Source organism: Lagenorhynchus albirostris, chromosome 7, assembly GCF_949774975.1.
Source record: "Lagenorhynchus albirostris chromosome 7, mLagAlb1.1, whole genome shotgun sequence".
Classification (NCBI taxonomy): Eukaryota; Metazoa; Chordata; class Mammalia; order Artiodactyla; family Delphinidae; genus Lagenorhynchus; species Lagenorhynchus albirostris.
In genome coordinates this window covers 48,687,926-48,702,893 of record NC_083101.1, presented here as the reverse complement: position 1 = coordinate 48,702,893, position 14,968 = coordinate 48,687,926, and the positions used below count along the sequence as shown (strand labels likewise).

The following is a 14,968-nucleotide window of genomic DNA, read 5'->3' as shown; positions in this document are numbered from 1 at the left end:
ATGTATTTGGAAAAAGATAAGGTATAGAAAGCACCTAGCACTGTTCTTGGTACGTAGTAGGTGTTCAATAATAAGCAGTTTTTTCTTATTATTAAATACCCCAGGGGCTTTCGCACCTGCAGGGAATCCCAATGATGTGCCCAGCTCAGGGCTGAAGCAAGGTATTGCATATGCAAATTAGCTGGAGGAGACCAATTCTATGGAGGAGGGAAAAACTGCAGTATTTCTATAAAAGTTGGATGGAGCAGGTCTGTGAATGGGATGGAAAAGGCTAAAATTTTTTTAATTAATTAATTTTATCTTATTTTATTTTTTTGGCTGCGTCGGGTCTTCGTTGCTGCATGCGGGCTTTCCCTAGGTGTGGCAAGTGGGGGCTACTCTTCGTTGCGGTGTGTGGGCTTCTCATTGTGGTGGCTTCTCTTGTTGTGGAGCATGGACTCTAGGCACGCAGGCTTCAGTAGTTGTGGCATGTGGGCTCAGTATTTGTGGCTTGCAGTTTCTAGAGCTCAGGCTCTGTAGTTGTGGCGCACAGGCTTAGTTGCTCCACGGCATGTGGGATCTTCCTGGACCAGGGCTCGAACCTGTGTCCCCTGCACTGGCAGGTGGATTCCTAACCACTGCACTACCAGGGAAGCCCAAGGCTATAATTCAAAACCACTTAGAAGGGTATCAATGAAGAGAGTTCATTACCTCTTGTATTATGTTCATCAATGTCACGTAAAAACAAACAAGTGATGCTAAGACACCCTAAAACCACTACTCTAGATAATTTTATGTCATCTTGAAGTCAAACTGCTGTTAGTATCAGAACTGTTACTTGACTATGACCTCCTCCTGAAGCTTATATTTTGATATTTCTAGAGTCTGTGTGCTCTAGGAAAAGTGCTAATCCAAAAATTCTATTGAGGAATTTGAAGTTCAGGATAAAGGAATGATACAACTTCAGAACAACCACTTTACAGATGAAGAATCTGAAGCCTGAACAGGTAAACTGACTTGTTAAAGATTACATAGCTGAAAGCATCAGAGCTGGGCTTAGAGAACAAGAGAAGAAGGAATAACCTTTGACAATGAATTATACTAACCTAAATACATAGGCTCAGCTCAGTGTAGTAAAGTTAGTGATTTGTTTAAACGATTGGATACAAGAGATTTCTTCTGTTTTATCCCTGAGACAGGATGTTATATATCTTATATGTGAGAAGACTGAGTAATGTGATTTCAAGGATCCACTACTTTCTCAGAGTTACTCCCTTAACTTAGCAGATGCCCCAAGTTCCTTTTAAAATTAATTAAAAGGCAAACAACTATTTTGCTCAACAATTAGAAGGCCTAACGTGATATTTCATGTTAAACTACTTAGCTATAATTGACTGATGTTGATGTTTTTCAGGAAGCACTAGTTGGATAGAAAGTTGGGGAGGATGTGAATGGAATGTAGAAAAGTGACCAAACTACTTTGCCCAAGTTTTACTGTGGATCAACTCCAGGTACAAATGGCCTTTATTAGCTAAGACATGTTAGAAATAGTACCTCTGATCTTGTTTGAGCATCTGGCCTAGAAAAGTTGTTCACCTGGGCTTCTCCTGAGGGTTTCCATCTAGCAATGTGAGGTAGTTAGACGGATCTTAGAGAAGCTGCTTATAATTGGGCAAGATGCACATACCTTGATGGTACAGTCTGCTCTCTGGCAAATTTCACCTACCACTAACCACAGAGTGATGTGTCTTCCATTCCTTTCTTTCTACTTACCTTCCTACCTACCTACCTATTATCTATCTACCTACCTACCTATCTAATATCTATCTACTTTTTAAAACCCACTCTACAATCCTGAGCCAGATATAGTAAAACAGAAGGCTTAGATACACATACAAAAGGAAACAGAAGGTAGGTGGTGAGGTAGGGTTGAGAGTGGTGCTAAGAGAGGCAGTTAACACCTATTATAAGACAAGCTTTGTGCTGTGCATCTTGTATTTGGCATTTCATAAAGAAAGACAGATTAATCTAAGAAAATCCTAACAAACTCTAACTCCTCGGATGCATGGACTACATGTTATATTACTTACGTACTCCTTCTCTCAGTGTTCACGGACATGCTGTAGACAGAGGCTTTTCCTCTACCTCCTTATCTTGATTCCCCTCACCCTTCTCCTTTTCCCCATAGTATATCACCTTCTAAAATGTTCTACAGGCTTATTTATTATGTATATTACTTATTATCTATCTAACCGTGCTAAAATTTAAAATGTAAGCTCCACAACAGAAGAAATGTTTGTCTATTTGGCTCACAGGTGTGTTTTTGCCCGCACCTAGAATAGTGCCTGGAACATGGTAGGTGTCCAAAAATATTGAATGACTGAGTACATAATGTTGGTTGGATGAAAGAATGTACTTTAAAAATGAAGGGAACAATTTCTAATAACATTGGAAATCTGTCAGACTTTCAAGGGTTCCTAGTGTGGTAGAATCCCATTACAGAAATGCCAGAGCTGTGCGAGCTATTAGCCACACGTGGCAATTCAAATTTAAATTTATTACAATTAAATAAAATTTAAAATTCAATTCCTTAGTCACTCTAGCCACAATTCAAGAGCTCACTGCCTATCTGATTGGACGGCAGAGATACAGAACATATCCATCATCACAGAAAGTTCTATTGGATAGAGCTGCTCTTGAGGCAGAGGTGCCAAATCCTCAACCTTAGTCAGGGACTAGCAGGACATTAGGTGAGAAATCCTGAACAGTGTTGGCTGCATCTCTCCAATTCCTATTCTTCTCTTTGCCTTTGGTTATGAATGTGCCCAAGAGTAGAAATTGAATTGTTGCCAGAGGATATGGGGACTGCCACATGGTCAGGTAGCTTCTCTGCTGCCAAAACTGTAAGGAAAACACATCCTCTGATTTCATTCCAAGTGAAATCCCATCAGTGAATATTGCACATAGCCAGGCAAGAGGAATAATCAAACTTTTGTTGTTTTAGGCCCTGTATGAGAGACAGAATCAGAGCTGGACTGAGATGTGTAGGCTCCTCGGGCAGGCAAAAACACTGGCACCTCTTCAACTGACATGCTTTAAACGCTGGTCCAACATTTAATTCAAAGGAGAAGTTAACCAGCATGTGAAGCAAGAAGGAGAAGATGGAAGCTGGGTGCAGCTTCCTCTGTTGCTCGGAGTAACTCAGCTCTGGGGCAAGTAAACCTCCTGCAGTTCCTGGGGCCCATTTTCCTAGGAGGCAACATGGTGCAGCTGCTACGAGCAGAGTTTCCAGCCCTAATCTTCTTAGGCAGACCACTCTCTAGCTATGCGATACTGAACTTTCCTAACCTTTCTCTACTCAATTTCCTCATTTATAAAATTGAGATAATTATCATAGCTACCTCACAGCATTTATGAAATAAAGTGTCTAGATCAGGCTCTTGCATGGAGAAGCTTTAAAAAATAGTAATTTCAACTCCTCAAGTATGCTATTGGGGGGAGGGTCAGGGGTGTGGAGGAAAAGGGAGTGGTAAATATCACTTCTCTTTCAAAGTCATTTGTCAAAGTATTCCTTCTAACCCTGTATCTTACTCTATGAGATGTTGGGGCAAATATAATTTTCTCTATTTTTGTATGTATTCTGTGATGAATCAGTTCCTAGCTTTTTGAAAAAGTTATTCTTTTTTCTAATACATTATCCATTGGCAATTGCACTTTGTCCCTCAGTCCGGCTCCAAACAGCACCACCCCACAATAAAGAGCTTCTTGTCCCTCAGATCCTATGCATTACGCTTGTGTGAAAAGGCTCATATCATCAGATAACTTAAAGACTGATGTGATTCACAGTGTTGATAAAAAAACTGAGTATTTCTTAAGTATCTTTTAGGCAGATAAGGTTCTTATTTTTCCCCTGGTTTCATAATTCAATGTGCTGCTTGATGCGTGCCTGGTAGCGATATACACAGGCTAGCTAAAAGATTTTGTTTTTATTCAAGAATAAGAATAGACATCCATGGTATTTTGACTATAAATTTCCTTCTTTGCATCATTGCTAATCTATCACAGTAATCTTTCCAGAGTCCAGATGTGGCCTCAGAATCACTCAACACCATCATCCTAGGAAGCCACTACTGGTTGATTATTGTTGACACTCAAGATGAAAACTTGTCATCCCTCTACCAGAGATAACAAATCTCAAATATACTGTCAAATGGTGAAAACCAATAAGATCATAGGGTCAAAGAGCTCCAAATTTTAGGCCTGTCTCTAAGACACTGAACTGTGGTTTCCATGGAGTTAGAAGAACCGATTCTTTATTGCTTACTTAAGACCTTTAGGGGGTCACTGCTCATGGACGGACACTTCATTTACATTGAATAAACCCAGAAAACACAATGAACACGTATATTAACTCTAGGATGGTTGTCCAGCAATTAGGACAATAAAGGACAGGCTTTATTGAAACTGAATGGAGACTTTTCTAGTTTGTACTTTTCAGAAGTACAAACTTGAGTTAACCTTGGAGTCCTACTTTAATGCATCTTTAGTGTTTCTCTGGATGAAGAAGCTTTTATAAGCAGGTAGTTACTGCTGTAAATAGTTTACATAAATCCTGTGGCTCATAATCAACATCTGAGAATTGCATGGGGAATCTGAGTGAAATCCATTAAGAACATTCCAAACATTATCTATTATTAATGATCACTGGGTGAGATGTTAATACACTGTATTTTTAGCAGCTGCAGGTTCTAATGTCAGCCAGGTTGATTCAGAATTCATTTCCTCTAAGGTAGAGGGATTAAATACCAGGAGAGTTTATTATCTGCACCTCATCCAGATAAGTTTTAAATGTATTTGTGGGTTTTAAAGCTCTCATGAGAGAGAAACTATGCATTGGACTTCAGAAAGAAAAATTTCCTAGAAATTAAGTGGGTAAAGAAATGTACATGGACATCTCATGCTAAGGCAGAGAGGCCTATGGCAGCAAGCTGTGCTTGGAGAGCAGTGCAGGCGGACAGTTCAGCTGGGTTTCAGGTAAATGGAAGTTTCACTGAGATGGCTTTAGAGGGACGCTGGGGCCAGAATGCAAAGAGTCCTGAGTTTAAGTAAAGGAATGTGGACTTAACCTGTAGATTAATGGTCTTCAACTGGGTTCTACAAAGAAGCCCCTGGAATTTTGAGGATGAGCTCCAGAGCTGCTTCAGAACTGCTTTAGTGGGTGAGACCCAGGCAGAGAGAAGGAGGCTAAGCCAGAGGTTCTCAAAGTATGGACCCTGGGCCAACAGTACCGGTATCTCCTGGGTGCTCCTTTGAAATGCAAATCACCTGGCCCCAACCAGACTTACTGAATTAGAAAATCTGTGGTGGGGCCGGGCAATTCGTTCTAAGAAGCCCTCTGGGTAGTTTTTTTTAATGCTAATTGTTTTTTAATCTTTTTTTTTTTTGGCTGCACCAGGTCTTAGTTGCAGCACCGGGGATCTTCGCTGTGGCATGCTGGATCTTTTTTTAGTTGTGGCATGCAGACTCTAAGAAGCCCTCTGGGTAATTCTGATGCAAGGTAAAAGTTGAGAACCAGTGGTCTAGGCCTTCCACCCCAGCTTCAACAGAGTAAACCTGTGTCTTGTCTGTTTTATAAATGGCACTTGTACCACAGATTTCATTTGAGAAGGGGTCCAGGGGCTTTAAAGAAGTGAAAATCAATACTAGAGGCAAGTGGGAAATTGGGACTCTTAAATGGTTATCCATTGCAATTGTCAAGTTAAAGGAAAGTGAGGTAATACCTTCTAATGCTGAAGTTAGTGGCCCCAGTGACTGTCAGTGGCTTCTCAAACAGCTGAGAGCCATCATTCACAACCAACTAGCATTACTTCACTTTTAAGTACTATTGCTTTTCTCATCTGCTTTTCTTTCTCTTTTTAAATTGTTCATACCTTTTGAACTACTCAGAAAATAATTTTCAAGAGAAATAGGGAGGTGAGCTGAATAGCTTTAAGAAATCCATATAAATAAAAATACTAACAGAGAAGTCTCCCAGTCCTGTCTAAATGCATATTTTTATGCTGTATGAAGAGCTATAGCTTGCTCTTCAAGGGAAGAATTTTCAAGTCTGACAGATGTTTGGAACCAAGAACAGCTGTGATAAAGGAAGAAATGAGGAGATTCATGCTAAATACACTTTTCAAGTCAACTGGGTTCCAAAGACAAAGTTTGGCAGAGAGTACAAAGTGTTTGTGGTAACAATGCAATGACTTGTGTGAGTAGAATGCACATGAGGCATAGAAAGTGAAGAAGCTGTTTTTGGAAACACCAGAGAAATATAAAGAGAAATCTAATTTTTATAACCTTTAAAAGAGCTTCTGCAGCCTCACAGATATTGAGAACAGACTTGTGGTTGCCAAGGGGGGGGATGGGGGAGGGATGGAGTGTGAGTTTGGGATTAGCAGATGCAAATTATTATATATAGGATGGATAAACAACAAAGTCCTACTGTGTAGCACAGGGAACTATATTCAGTATCCTGTAATAAGCCATAATGGAGAAGAATATGAAAAAGAATGTATATACATATGTATAACCGAATCACTTTGCTGTACAGCAGCAATTAACACAACATTGTTAGTCAACTATACTTCAATGAAATAAAAAGTTTCTGAAAGTGTGGTCCATGGACCACTCTTATTGGAATCATCTGGGGTTTCCTGCACCCCAGCCCAGCTACACTGAATCGGAATGCTTAGGGGACTTTTTCTTTCACTCTCCAGGTGATTCTCAGGCATGCTGGAATGTGATAACCACATGCTTATTTTGAAAGTTTTCTATATCACAAGTGGCCGAGAGTTAGCTAAGCAAATCTCAGGGGAACACAACTGGTACCTCTGAAGTCTTCACTTGCATTGATGGGGTATCTAAAAGTTCTGGGCAGTGGTTCCCTAAAAAGGATTTCTTTACGGTAATGGATTACCCAGCTCTGTGTTTTTCTCATGTTTGCTCCTTATGTTCAAGACCACATTTTCCCAACTTGGAGTTGAGCAATTCTAAAGTAAATTTAATCAATGTAGAGAACTTATTGGCTAATTTATATCAATAAAAGTTTTCACTGGTACTTTCCTCCATGAACTATCTAGATTTTTTTTTTTAAGTCAATGCTTCATTCTCCCCATGTTGGCACACATGGAGGGACCAAATAGCAAACTCTAAGGCAAAAATATTTATTTTATTTTGCACTTTCCTAAATAAATGAAGCTACTCTAGCCTTGTGGAACTTGGATACAATGACATAAGTATCCATATAACTATATCTTTATATATTCCACAGAGGGAAAAATCGCAGTAATACTCTCTTTATGAAACTTTCTCCATCTCCTCCAACCTCTGCCTCTTTCTGCCTTTTAGAATTCAGTAACTAACAACTAGTTGAAAATTATTTTCTATTATATTAGTTCAAATGAGATTATACCTCTCCAGGAAAGGCCTAAAACAAGCATTCAAAAAATACCTGGTGATTGATTAATTTGAAAAGTGAGGTTATCAGTCCTACATTTAAGTTTTCACTTAAAATTTAAACACACACATACATACACATATTATTATCATTTATATATAAGTATATATACTTAATTATATAAAATTAAATTTTATAGTATTAAATTAATATATCAATTAATTTCATTACATTGAATTTGAGTATATATAAATTCAGTTTAATAATATCTATCTATACACACACACCACCACACAAAACACCATACTGTCTCATATAATTTGTCCCTTTACCAGCTTTCCTTCAATCCTACTCAGATTGATTCTTTTTTCTGTGTTGACGTGCATAAAAGAGGTTCATATGTTAGCTTTTCCTTGATCATTCATACTGACCCTCACTTTATAGTTTTTGATGGAAAAGGGGAAGAGAAGCAATAGAGTTATTATATTGCCATTTTGGGGATAATTAACAAAAATGTTTCCACTGAATAGATTCTCATGAGGAATGCCACACTCAAGTGCTCTGTGCTCTGGTAACACTTTATACATTTATCATAGCATACATGACCTTCTAGCTATCTGTACTCATGCCTGTGTTGGATATCTCCATTTAATCTCCAAAGTCCTCGACAGTGCCACGTCCTCTAACAGTTAAATGTTAACTTGGAAAACAGTTTACAAAAACAGCACTTTTTTATAAATAAAGCCACCAGTATTCTGTGCCTGTACAAGATGTTTCCAATTTTTCTTACTTCCCTTCTGAGGTCACAAAACAGAATCCAGTTTTGACATGCTTTTTATAGAAAATTCTAGAAAAGAGACAAGGCAAGATGAAATTAACAAAAAATATAATGGACACTTGAAGTTGGCATGCCTGCTATTGGTTTCCTTCCTTCTCACTTGACATTCCCATTATGTCTAAATCATGCTGGAATATAAACCATCGAGATCAATTCCCTTCTTTCAGCAGATCTTACAGAGACAAATGATAGGCCTGTGGCATCCTTCAGCTTTAGCTGGAAATCTCTTGAGCAGCATAAGGAAAGAGTGGCCACCACACAGAATGATATGCCCTAGGGAATACAGTCTACACCTGGGGTTCTATTTTTTTTTTTTTTTTTTCTGGTACAGAAAAAAAGAGGCTGTGGCCTCTCCCGTTGCGGAGCACAGGCTCCGGACGCGCAGGCTCAGCGGCCATGGCTCACGGGCCCAGCCGCTCCGCGGCATGTGGGATCTTCCCGGACCGGGGCACGAACCCGTGTCCCCTACATCGGCAGGCAGACTCCCAAGCACTGCACCACCAGCGAAGCCCAACACCTGGGGTTCTAAAATGACTAGTTTTCTGGTGACTTTCTCCTGTCCTTGGTCATTTTGATGTGTATTTGGAGAGAAACAAACTTGTCACATCTCTGGTAGGATACAGTTATATAATCTGAAGCCATGCAGCAAAATTTTCCTTCTTCATTTCTACTTTGTGTTCCATTTATGCCTTTATTTCAGCTAATCCAAAAATGCAGGGACCCTATTAAGCTCCCTTTAAACAGGCAAATCAGACTTTTATTTCATATACAATATTTATCTCCCGTATTCAAGAGCAAGGCTTTGCTCATTTATTCTTCACAATACCTGATGCAAATTCCACTGGCACATAAGAATGTGAAGTCTATTGGTGTTTGCCCCATTAATAACTTTCCAAGTGTTATGACTACTTAAAACTTTAAGGCTTTCTGTTACTGCAAGTTCTGCTTCTTGCCTAGGGTATCTAAAAATGGTAAATCCGGAAGATTATTTTTGGGACAAACTTAAAATAAACATAAGCACTGATAATACAATTTGGATGAATGGGGGCAATCATCTCAGGACTCACATTCATTCAGATGCCTTTTTCATGCTGATGTTTTTCATCTGTGGGTCATTGCTCACTAATTGATAAATGAGGGGCTAGACCACATTTCTCTGCAATCTGAGACTTGGGTTGACAATTATCAAGCAAAGTAATCTCTGACTTCAACTTCAGAAACCTACAGCCGGAAAGGTGCTCCTGACTATGGGTAATGCTGGTCATCTTGGTTAGTCAACACAGCAAAAAGGGGAATCCTAGTATTTAAAAACTGAGGTAGGGCTTCCCTGGTGGCGCAGTGGTTGAGAGTCCGCCTGCCAATGCAGGGGACACGGGTTCGTGCCCCGGTCCGGGAAGATCCCACATGCCGCGGAGTGGCTAGGCCCGTGAGCCATGGCCGCTGAGCCTGCGCATCTGGAGCCTGTGCTCTGCAATGGGAGAGGCCACAACAGTGAGAGGCCCGCATAAGGCAAAAAAAAAAAAAAAAAAAAAAAAACTGAGGTAACTGAATCTAACGCTACTTAGATAGCATCAATCTATTTATGTCTGCAGTGTTGAGTCATTTGTGATTCAGAAATAATATTTGATAATATTTCTAAAGCAATGAAATTAGGTAGGGAAAGTGACTTGTGACTCATTCTAAACTGTGACAGATGAGAAATAGAAAATCCAATATGTCAATAAGGAAAAAAACAAAATTTGACCATTTCTTTCTGGTAGTATAGTCCACAGAACAGAGGTGGGGAGAAAAGATAAAAATAAGAATTTAATTGCAATTGTCTCCTAGTCTATCCAAACCCATTTGCATTGGGAGAGATACAGTCTCCTAGTCTATCCAAACCCATTTGCATTGGGAGAGATACAGTCTGACTTTTTCTGCCTCACGTAATCTTATCGACAAAAGTTAATCAGTATTTCCAATGATAATTTGCTTCCAGAGCGATTCCCTTTTAAATTCATATTCTTGGAAGATAGTTAATAACAGGGAATTTAAAGTCAAAATATCAAGTTCACAAAAGTTAAACTACAGGGCTTCCCTGGTGGCGCAGTGGTTGGGAGTCCTCCTGCCGATGCAGGGGACGCAGGTTAGTGCCCCAGTCCGGGAGGATCCTGCATGCTGCGGAGCGGCTGGGCCCATGGGCCATGGCTGCTGGGCCTGCGCCTCCGGAGCCCGTGCTCTGGGACGGGAAAAAAAAGTTAAACTACAAAGTGTGTAAATTCTATTCACTCCTCTAGGATTATAAAATTGAAAAGCTTTACAGCTGAATATAAAAATTTATAGTGCTTGGGCCTATACTATTTAACAAATTATAAATGAACTTAAAATTTAAAAAATCATATTTAAATTACCAAAGTAACTGAAAAATAAGTCAAATCCTGATTCATGTTTAATAAACAGGGTATGTATATTTCCTATGTTCAACAGTATATGTACGATCACACACATTTATTTATATAGATTTGTTTATATGAACATATAGTTATGCGTTTATATTTATTTGCAGTGAAACATGTCTCAACTCTGTTAGACTTTGTTGAAAATCAAAGAAGAAATCCTTATTGATGAATGAAGTCCAGGTGGGCCAGTTTTTTCAGGAGCATATAATAAAGCACACTAATGATTTTTAAAATTGGCTGCACATGTGTGGCTGGACAATTTCTTACCAAGGTAAATAAACATGATTAATTCTGGCAGTTATTCAGACGGCACACAGAAACATTCTGAATGCATTTTATCATGTTAAACTTATAACTGCTTTCCTGAAGCAGAGCGTATTTTAATCATAACTTTAAAATATATACATATATATTTAGACTGGCAAATATAATGCTCTTTTTAGTCTTCTATATTCTTAATAACCATTTCTAAATGTTTCTGAAAATTACTGAAGTTTTAATTTTAATAATTCCAAAGATATAAAATTATGTCTTAACTCTTTATCTTCACACTAGTTACACGCATGAAAGGGCATGGTATTTCCGACTCTTAATTTTGGAGTTGAAGTATGATGGTCTGGGTGAGAAAGAAAAGAATCTACATGATGTAGAGTTGATCAGCTTGGATGTTGGTTTACAACCAGAAATGCATTGATTTTACCTTTTTTTGAATATACAGAATAATAAAAAAATTAAATTGTAACAGAAAGAGGAAACTGAAGGCAGCTTAAGTATACCTATATATTTAAAAGATAGTATCACTGAAGTACTATATGAGAAACACTAGGGCACATACCACAAAACACATTTCAGTGAATTTTTATAATACACCAGAAATGGCCTGGGATCATGGGCTGTGTGGCCTTGGGAAAGCACTTAATTTCTCTGTGTATCTCTCCCCTAGGTTAAATAATATACAGAGTCTTACCCAGCTCTAAAATGTATAACATTTCTCCTATATTAAAACAGAATCAGGAAAAGCAACTTATCAGAGATTTTAATATTTTTCAAGGTACCCAACCCTAGAGAATGACAAAAAACAAGCACTAGGTCAAGACTTTCATTGTATATAGACCTGGAAACCTGAAATGCTGAGGTTTCTGAAAACGAAATGTGCATTCTGAGTGCAAACTTGTATCTACTTTTTAGGGATACAGCAAAATAATTGCAAGCACTAAAAAGAAAAGAAGCAGCAAAGCTAAAAACAGTGTACATTCTCTAACCTATTTCTAAATAAAGAACCAATTGCTGTATTTAAATCAATGAGAACTATGGCTAAAAGCAAAGCATAGTTGAGGATCTCGAACTCTTTTTGGTAACAGACATGCGGACACATAGGCAAATGTGACTGATATTCACTATTAAAGAAGAAGATAACAGTAACTTCATTGAATTTGCCAGTAAGCAAACTCCAACTTGGTGCGTACAAAAATTAGCTTTTTTTCTTTTAGTATCAAAAGCTTTAACAGGGCCTAAAGTCACGGTCAATGTTTGCAATGTTAAGCTGAGAGTCTTATGTCTCCAACCGTCTTCCTTTCGCATGTCTAAGTTCATGTACTAACCAGGGAAGTGTGCTGTTTTAATGGCTCACCCAGAGTGCTGGGCTGCTGGCAAAGACAAGAAGAGGACTGGGGACAGAGAGGGTATTAAGCTGCCATGCCGAGTCTATTTTAAGTCAGGCTGGGTGAGAGAGAGGTGGAGGAGGGAGTGGCCTGAGTAGGCAAGCTCACCTGTTATTACTATTATTATAATGATATGCTTGTCTACTTACAAGACTTGCTATGAATTCTTTGGGGTAGGAATAGCTTGTTATTCTTTTTCATATCTTAGTGCTTGGCACCCAGTAGACACTTACTGTATATTTATGAAAGGAATGAATAAAAGACCCCCAACTCCTTCGGGGTTTCTTTCTCCCACTACTTTCGTGTGTTAGGAGAACTGGTTAGGTTACGAAGTTCCTTATTTAAAACTTCAATTGCTCCCTTGAGTTTTCTTCCTTAAAGTCATTCACACCTTCAGATGAATTACTTTGATCTAATCATCTGCAGGAGTGCCTGCACTTCAGGATTCACTGAGGGGGATCTCAGATTTGGTGGGGGAGGGCCATGAAAGGAAGTCCTCCATGGGGTTGGGTACTTTGTACTGTTGAGAGCAGCATCAGGGGGTTGCTAGACCAAGGAAAGTGCGTGAGGGGCTCAAGAGCAGGTTACACAGGACAGAGTGATTACCATTACAGAGAATCTACTTTCCAAGCCAGTCTAGAGGGATCTGATGGGACAGGCCACCAAATGCTTTTGTAAACATTTAGCATTTGTACACACATGGCAGCTTGGGGAAGGTGGTATTTGGAGGTCAAGCCTGGAAGCTGCACATCCTATAGCTTCTCTAGAGTTACTAACCTGTACTGTATGGTCCAGGTTAGCTGTGCTTCATGTGTTAAAACCCAATTCCTGTTTCTCCTCAGTGGGAGGAGGACAAGAGAGAAGGAAAATGAAGAGAACAGAAAGGAGACCACATCCCATGACCCCTCCATTCCCCTAGTTCTCTGTATCATCAGTGTGGACTAGTAGAGCTGTCATGGAATTGCCCACTTCACAGGACATGTAGAATATGTTTCCCTGCTCTTCCCCACCTCCCTCCCAGGCCAAATGATCAATCAACTCACACCCTCTCTTCCAAACTTGGAACACAAGCTTAGCACTCACAGGTCAACTCTGGGGCCTGGAAAATTACCTACCCGCCTTCTTCTGAATATTTATGCCCAAATGCCAGGATGTCGGATGCCCGTCCACTCCCATCACAGACAACAACTGGCACGGGAGGGGTATCTCGAAGGTATTCCAAGACAATTGAGATCACATTGGGTCCTCCTTCCACAATGAGCGCCACCACTGGAACGCCTTGACCGATTCCTGCATTAAAAAAGGAAAAGAAAAGGAAAAAAAGAGAAAAGAACACAAAGCCAGCAAACCAAAGAAACAAAAAGAGAAACAAAAAGCACAAACTAAAATTACTGAGCATGGGGGAGGGTAACAACATATGAAGGGCTAACATACGGAGCGAAAATGTACAGAAAATCCTTTAGCAGAATTTTCCCACTAGAGAGTCCATTCGACTCTGCCCTCTCCCCGCAACTCCCAGGGTGCCGGGGTTTTAAAGAGCTGATGACTATACCTCACAGGGGAGGCGTAGAGTGAAGAGGGTGGGAAGGGAATTGGTTAGTAGAAGAAGTGCTGGGCCAGCAGCCAAAAGACTGGAAGCTAAATGTGATCTTAAGCAAGTCTCATATGGATCCAAGGGTCAGTTTCCTATATGAAAAATGGGAAGTTAAAAAAATGCCACCTCCCTGAAGTCATCACAGTGCTAAGAAAATGCCTAAATGGTTCTTTTTATTAAAGACTGCCAAAATCAGCTGGGGCCATATTTTAACTTGTTGAATCAACCAGTGGCAAAATTAGGGGTCTATCTATTTCTGACCATAGGTGATAAGCTTGATTATGGATTCTTAACACTAGAATAGTTATAATAAATTACTCAGGAGATATGGCAACTGCCCTCTGCCATTATTGTGTCCTTCACTACTGAGGAAGGTGCCAGGCACACGATGGGCAAACATTTTCTGAATTCAGTTGAATTAAGGGATTTCAGCTATTTATGCTGAGCCATAGACATTGCTGTTTTCAAGTAAAAACTGCCCTAACATCAACACTTACGTATGTTCAACCTAACAAGAGTAAAGAGAAGTATTAAAAACAAATGTCCATGAGAGACATGATGAGAAAGAAATTAGTTTTCAAGTGACATCTCAAGTATCATCGTTCATTGAATAAGTTTTTTTGCTCAGTTTGGTACCACATTGTATTTTCTCACTCTATCTTCTCAGAATAGTTAGGAAATTGGGCAGTGCCATAAAAATGAAAGGGTTTTATAAGGTACACAAAGCAGTTATCTTAAAAAATAGAGTCAAGATTCTGTACCACTTCTGTAAATATGAACTGAAAAAAGCCCTTAATCACCTCAGTTCTTCCTTCCTCTTCCCCCTTCTGTTATGGTTTTATCTTTTATCTAGAAACTGCTTCCCTATGAGAAATAACAGTTTGGTGTTTGATTTCTTGCTCCATTAGTAAGAGATTTTATTAGACTTGTGTGACCTGTTTTACTTTTAAAGTATAAGTACATCAGTCTCCTAGGGCCTTATCTCTTATAAGTCAGTGTTTTTCATGGTTTGATTTT

At 39.3% G+C, this 14,968-nt stretch overlaps 1 protein-coding gene across 14 annotated transcripts in view; it reads right to left on the bottom strand.

Annotated features, from left to right (window-relative positions):
* Nucleotides 1-14,968, bottom strand: part of TRPM3 (transient receptor potential cation channel subfamily M member 3) — a 797,133-nt gene that overhangs the window by 173,092 nt on the left and 609,073 nt on the right. For all 14 annotated transcript variants that reach the window (XM_060153439.1, XM_060153443.1, XM_060153441.1 and 11 more), the window contains one exon: nucleotides 13,473-13,647. In XM_060153439.1, the coding sequence (XP_060009422.1) occupies nucleotides 13,473-13,647 (175 nt within the window). The remainder of the gene's footprint in view (nucleotides 1-13,472; nucleotides 13,648-14,968) is intronic.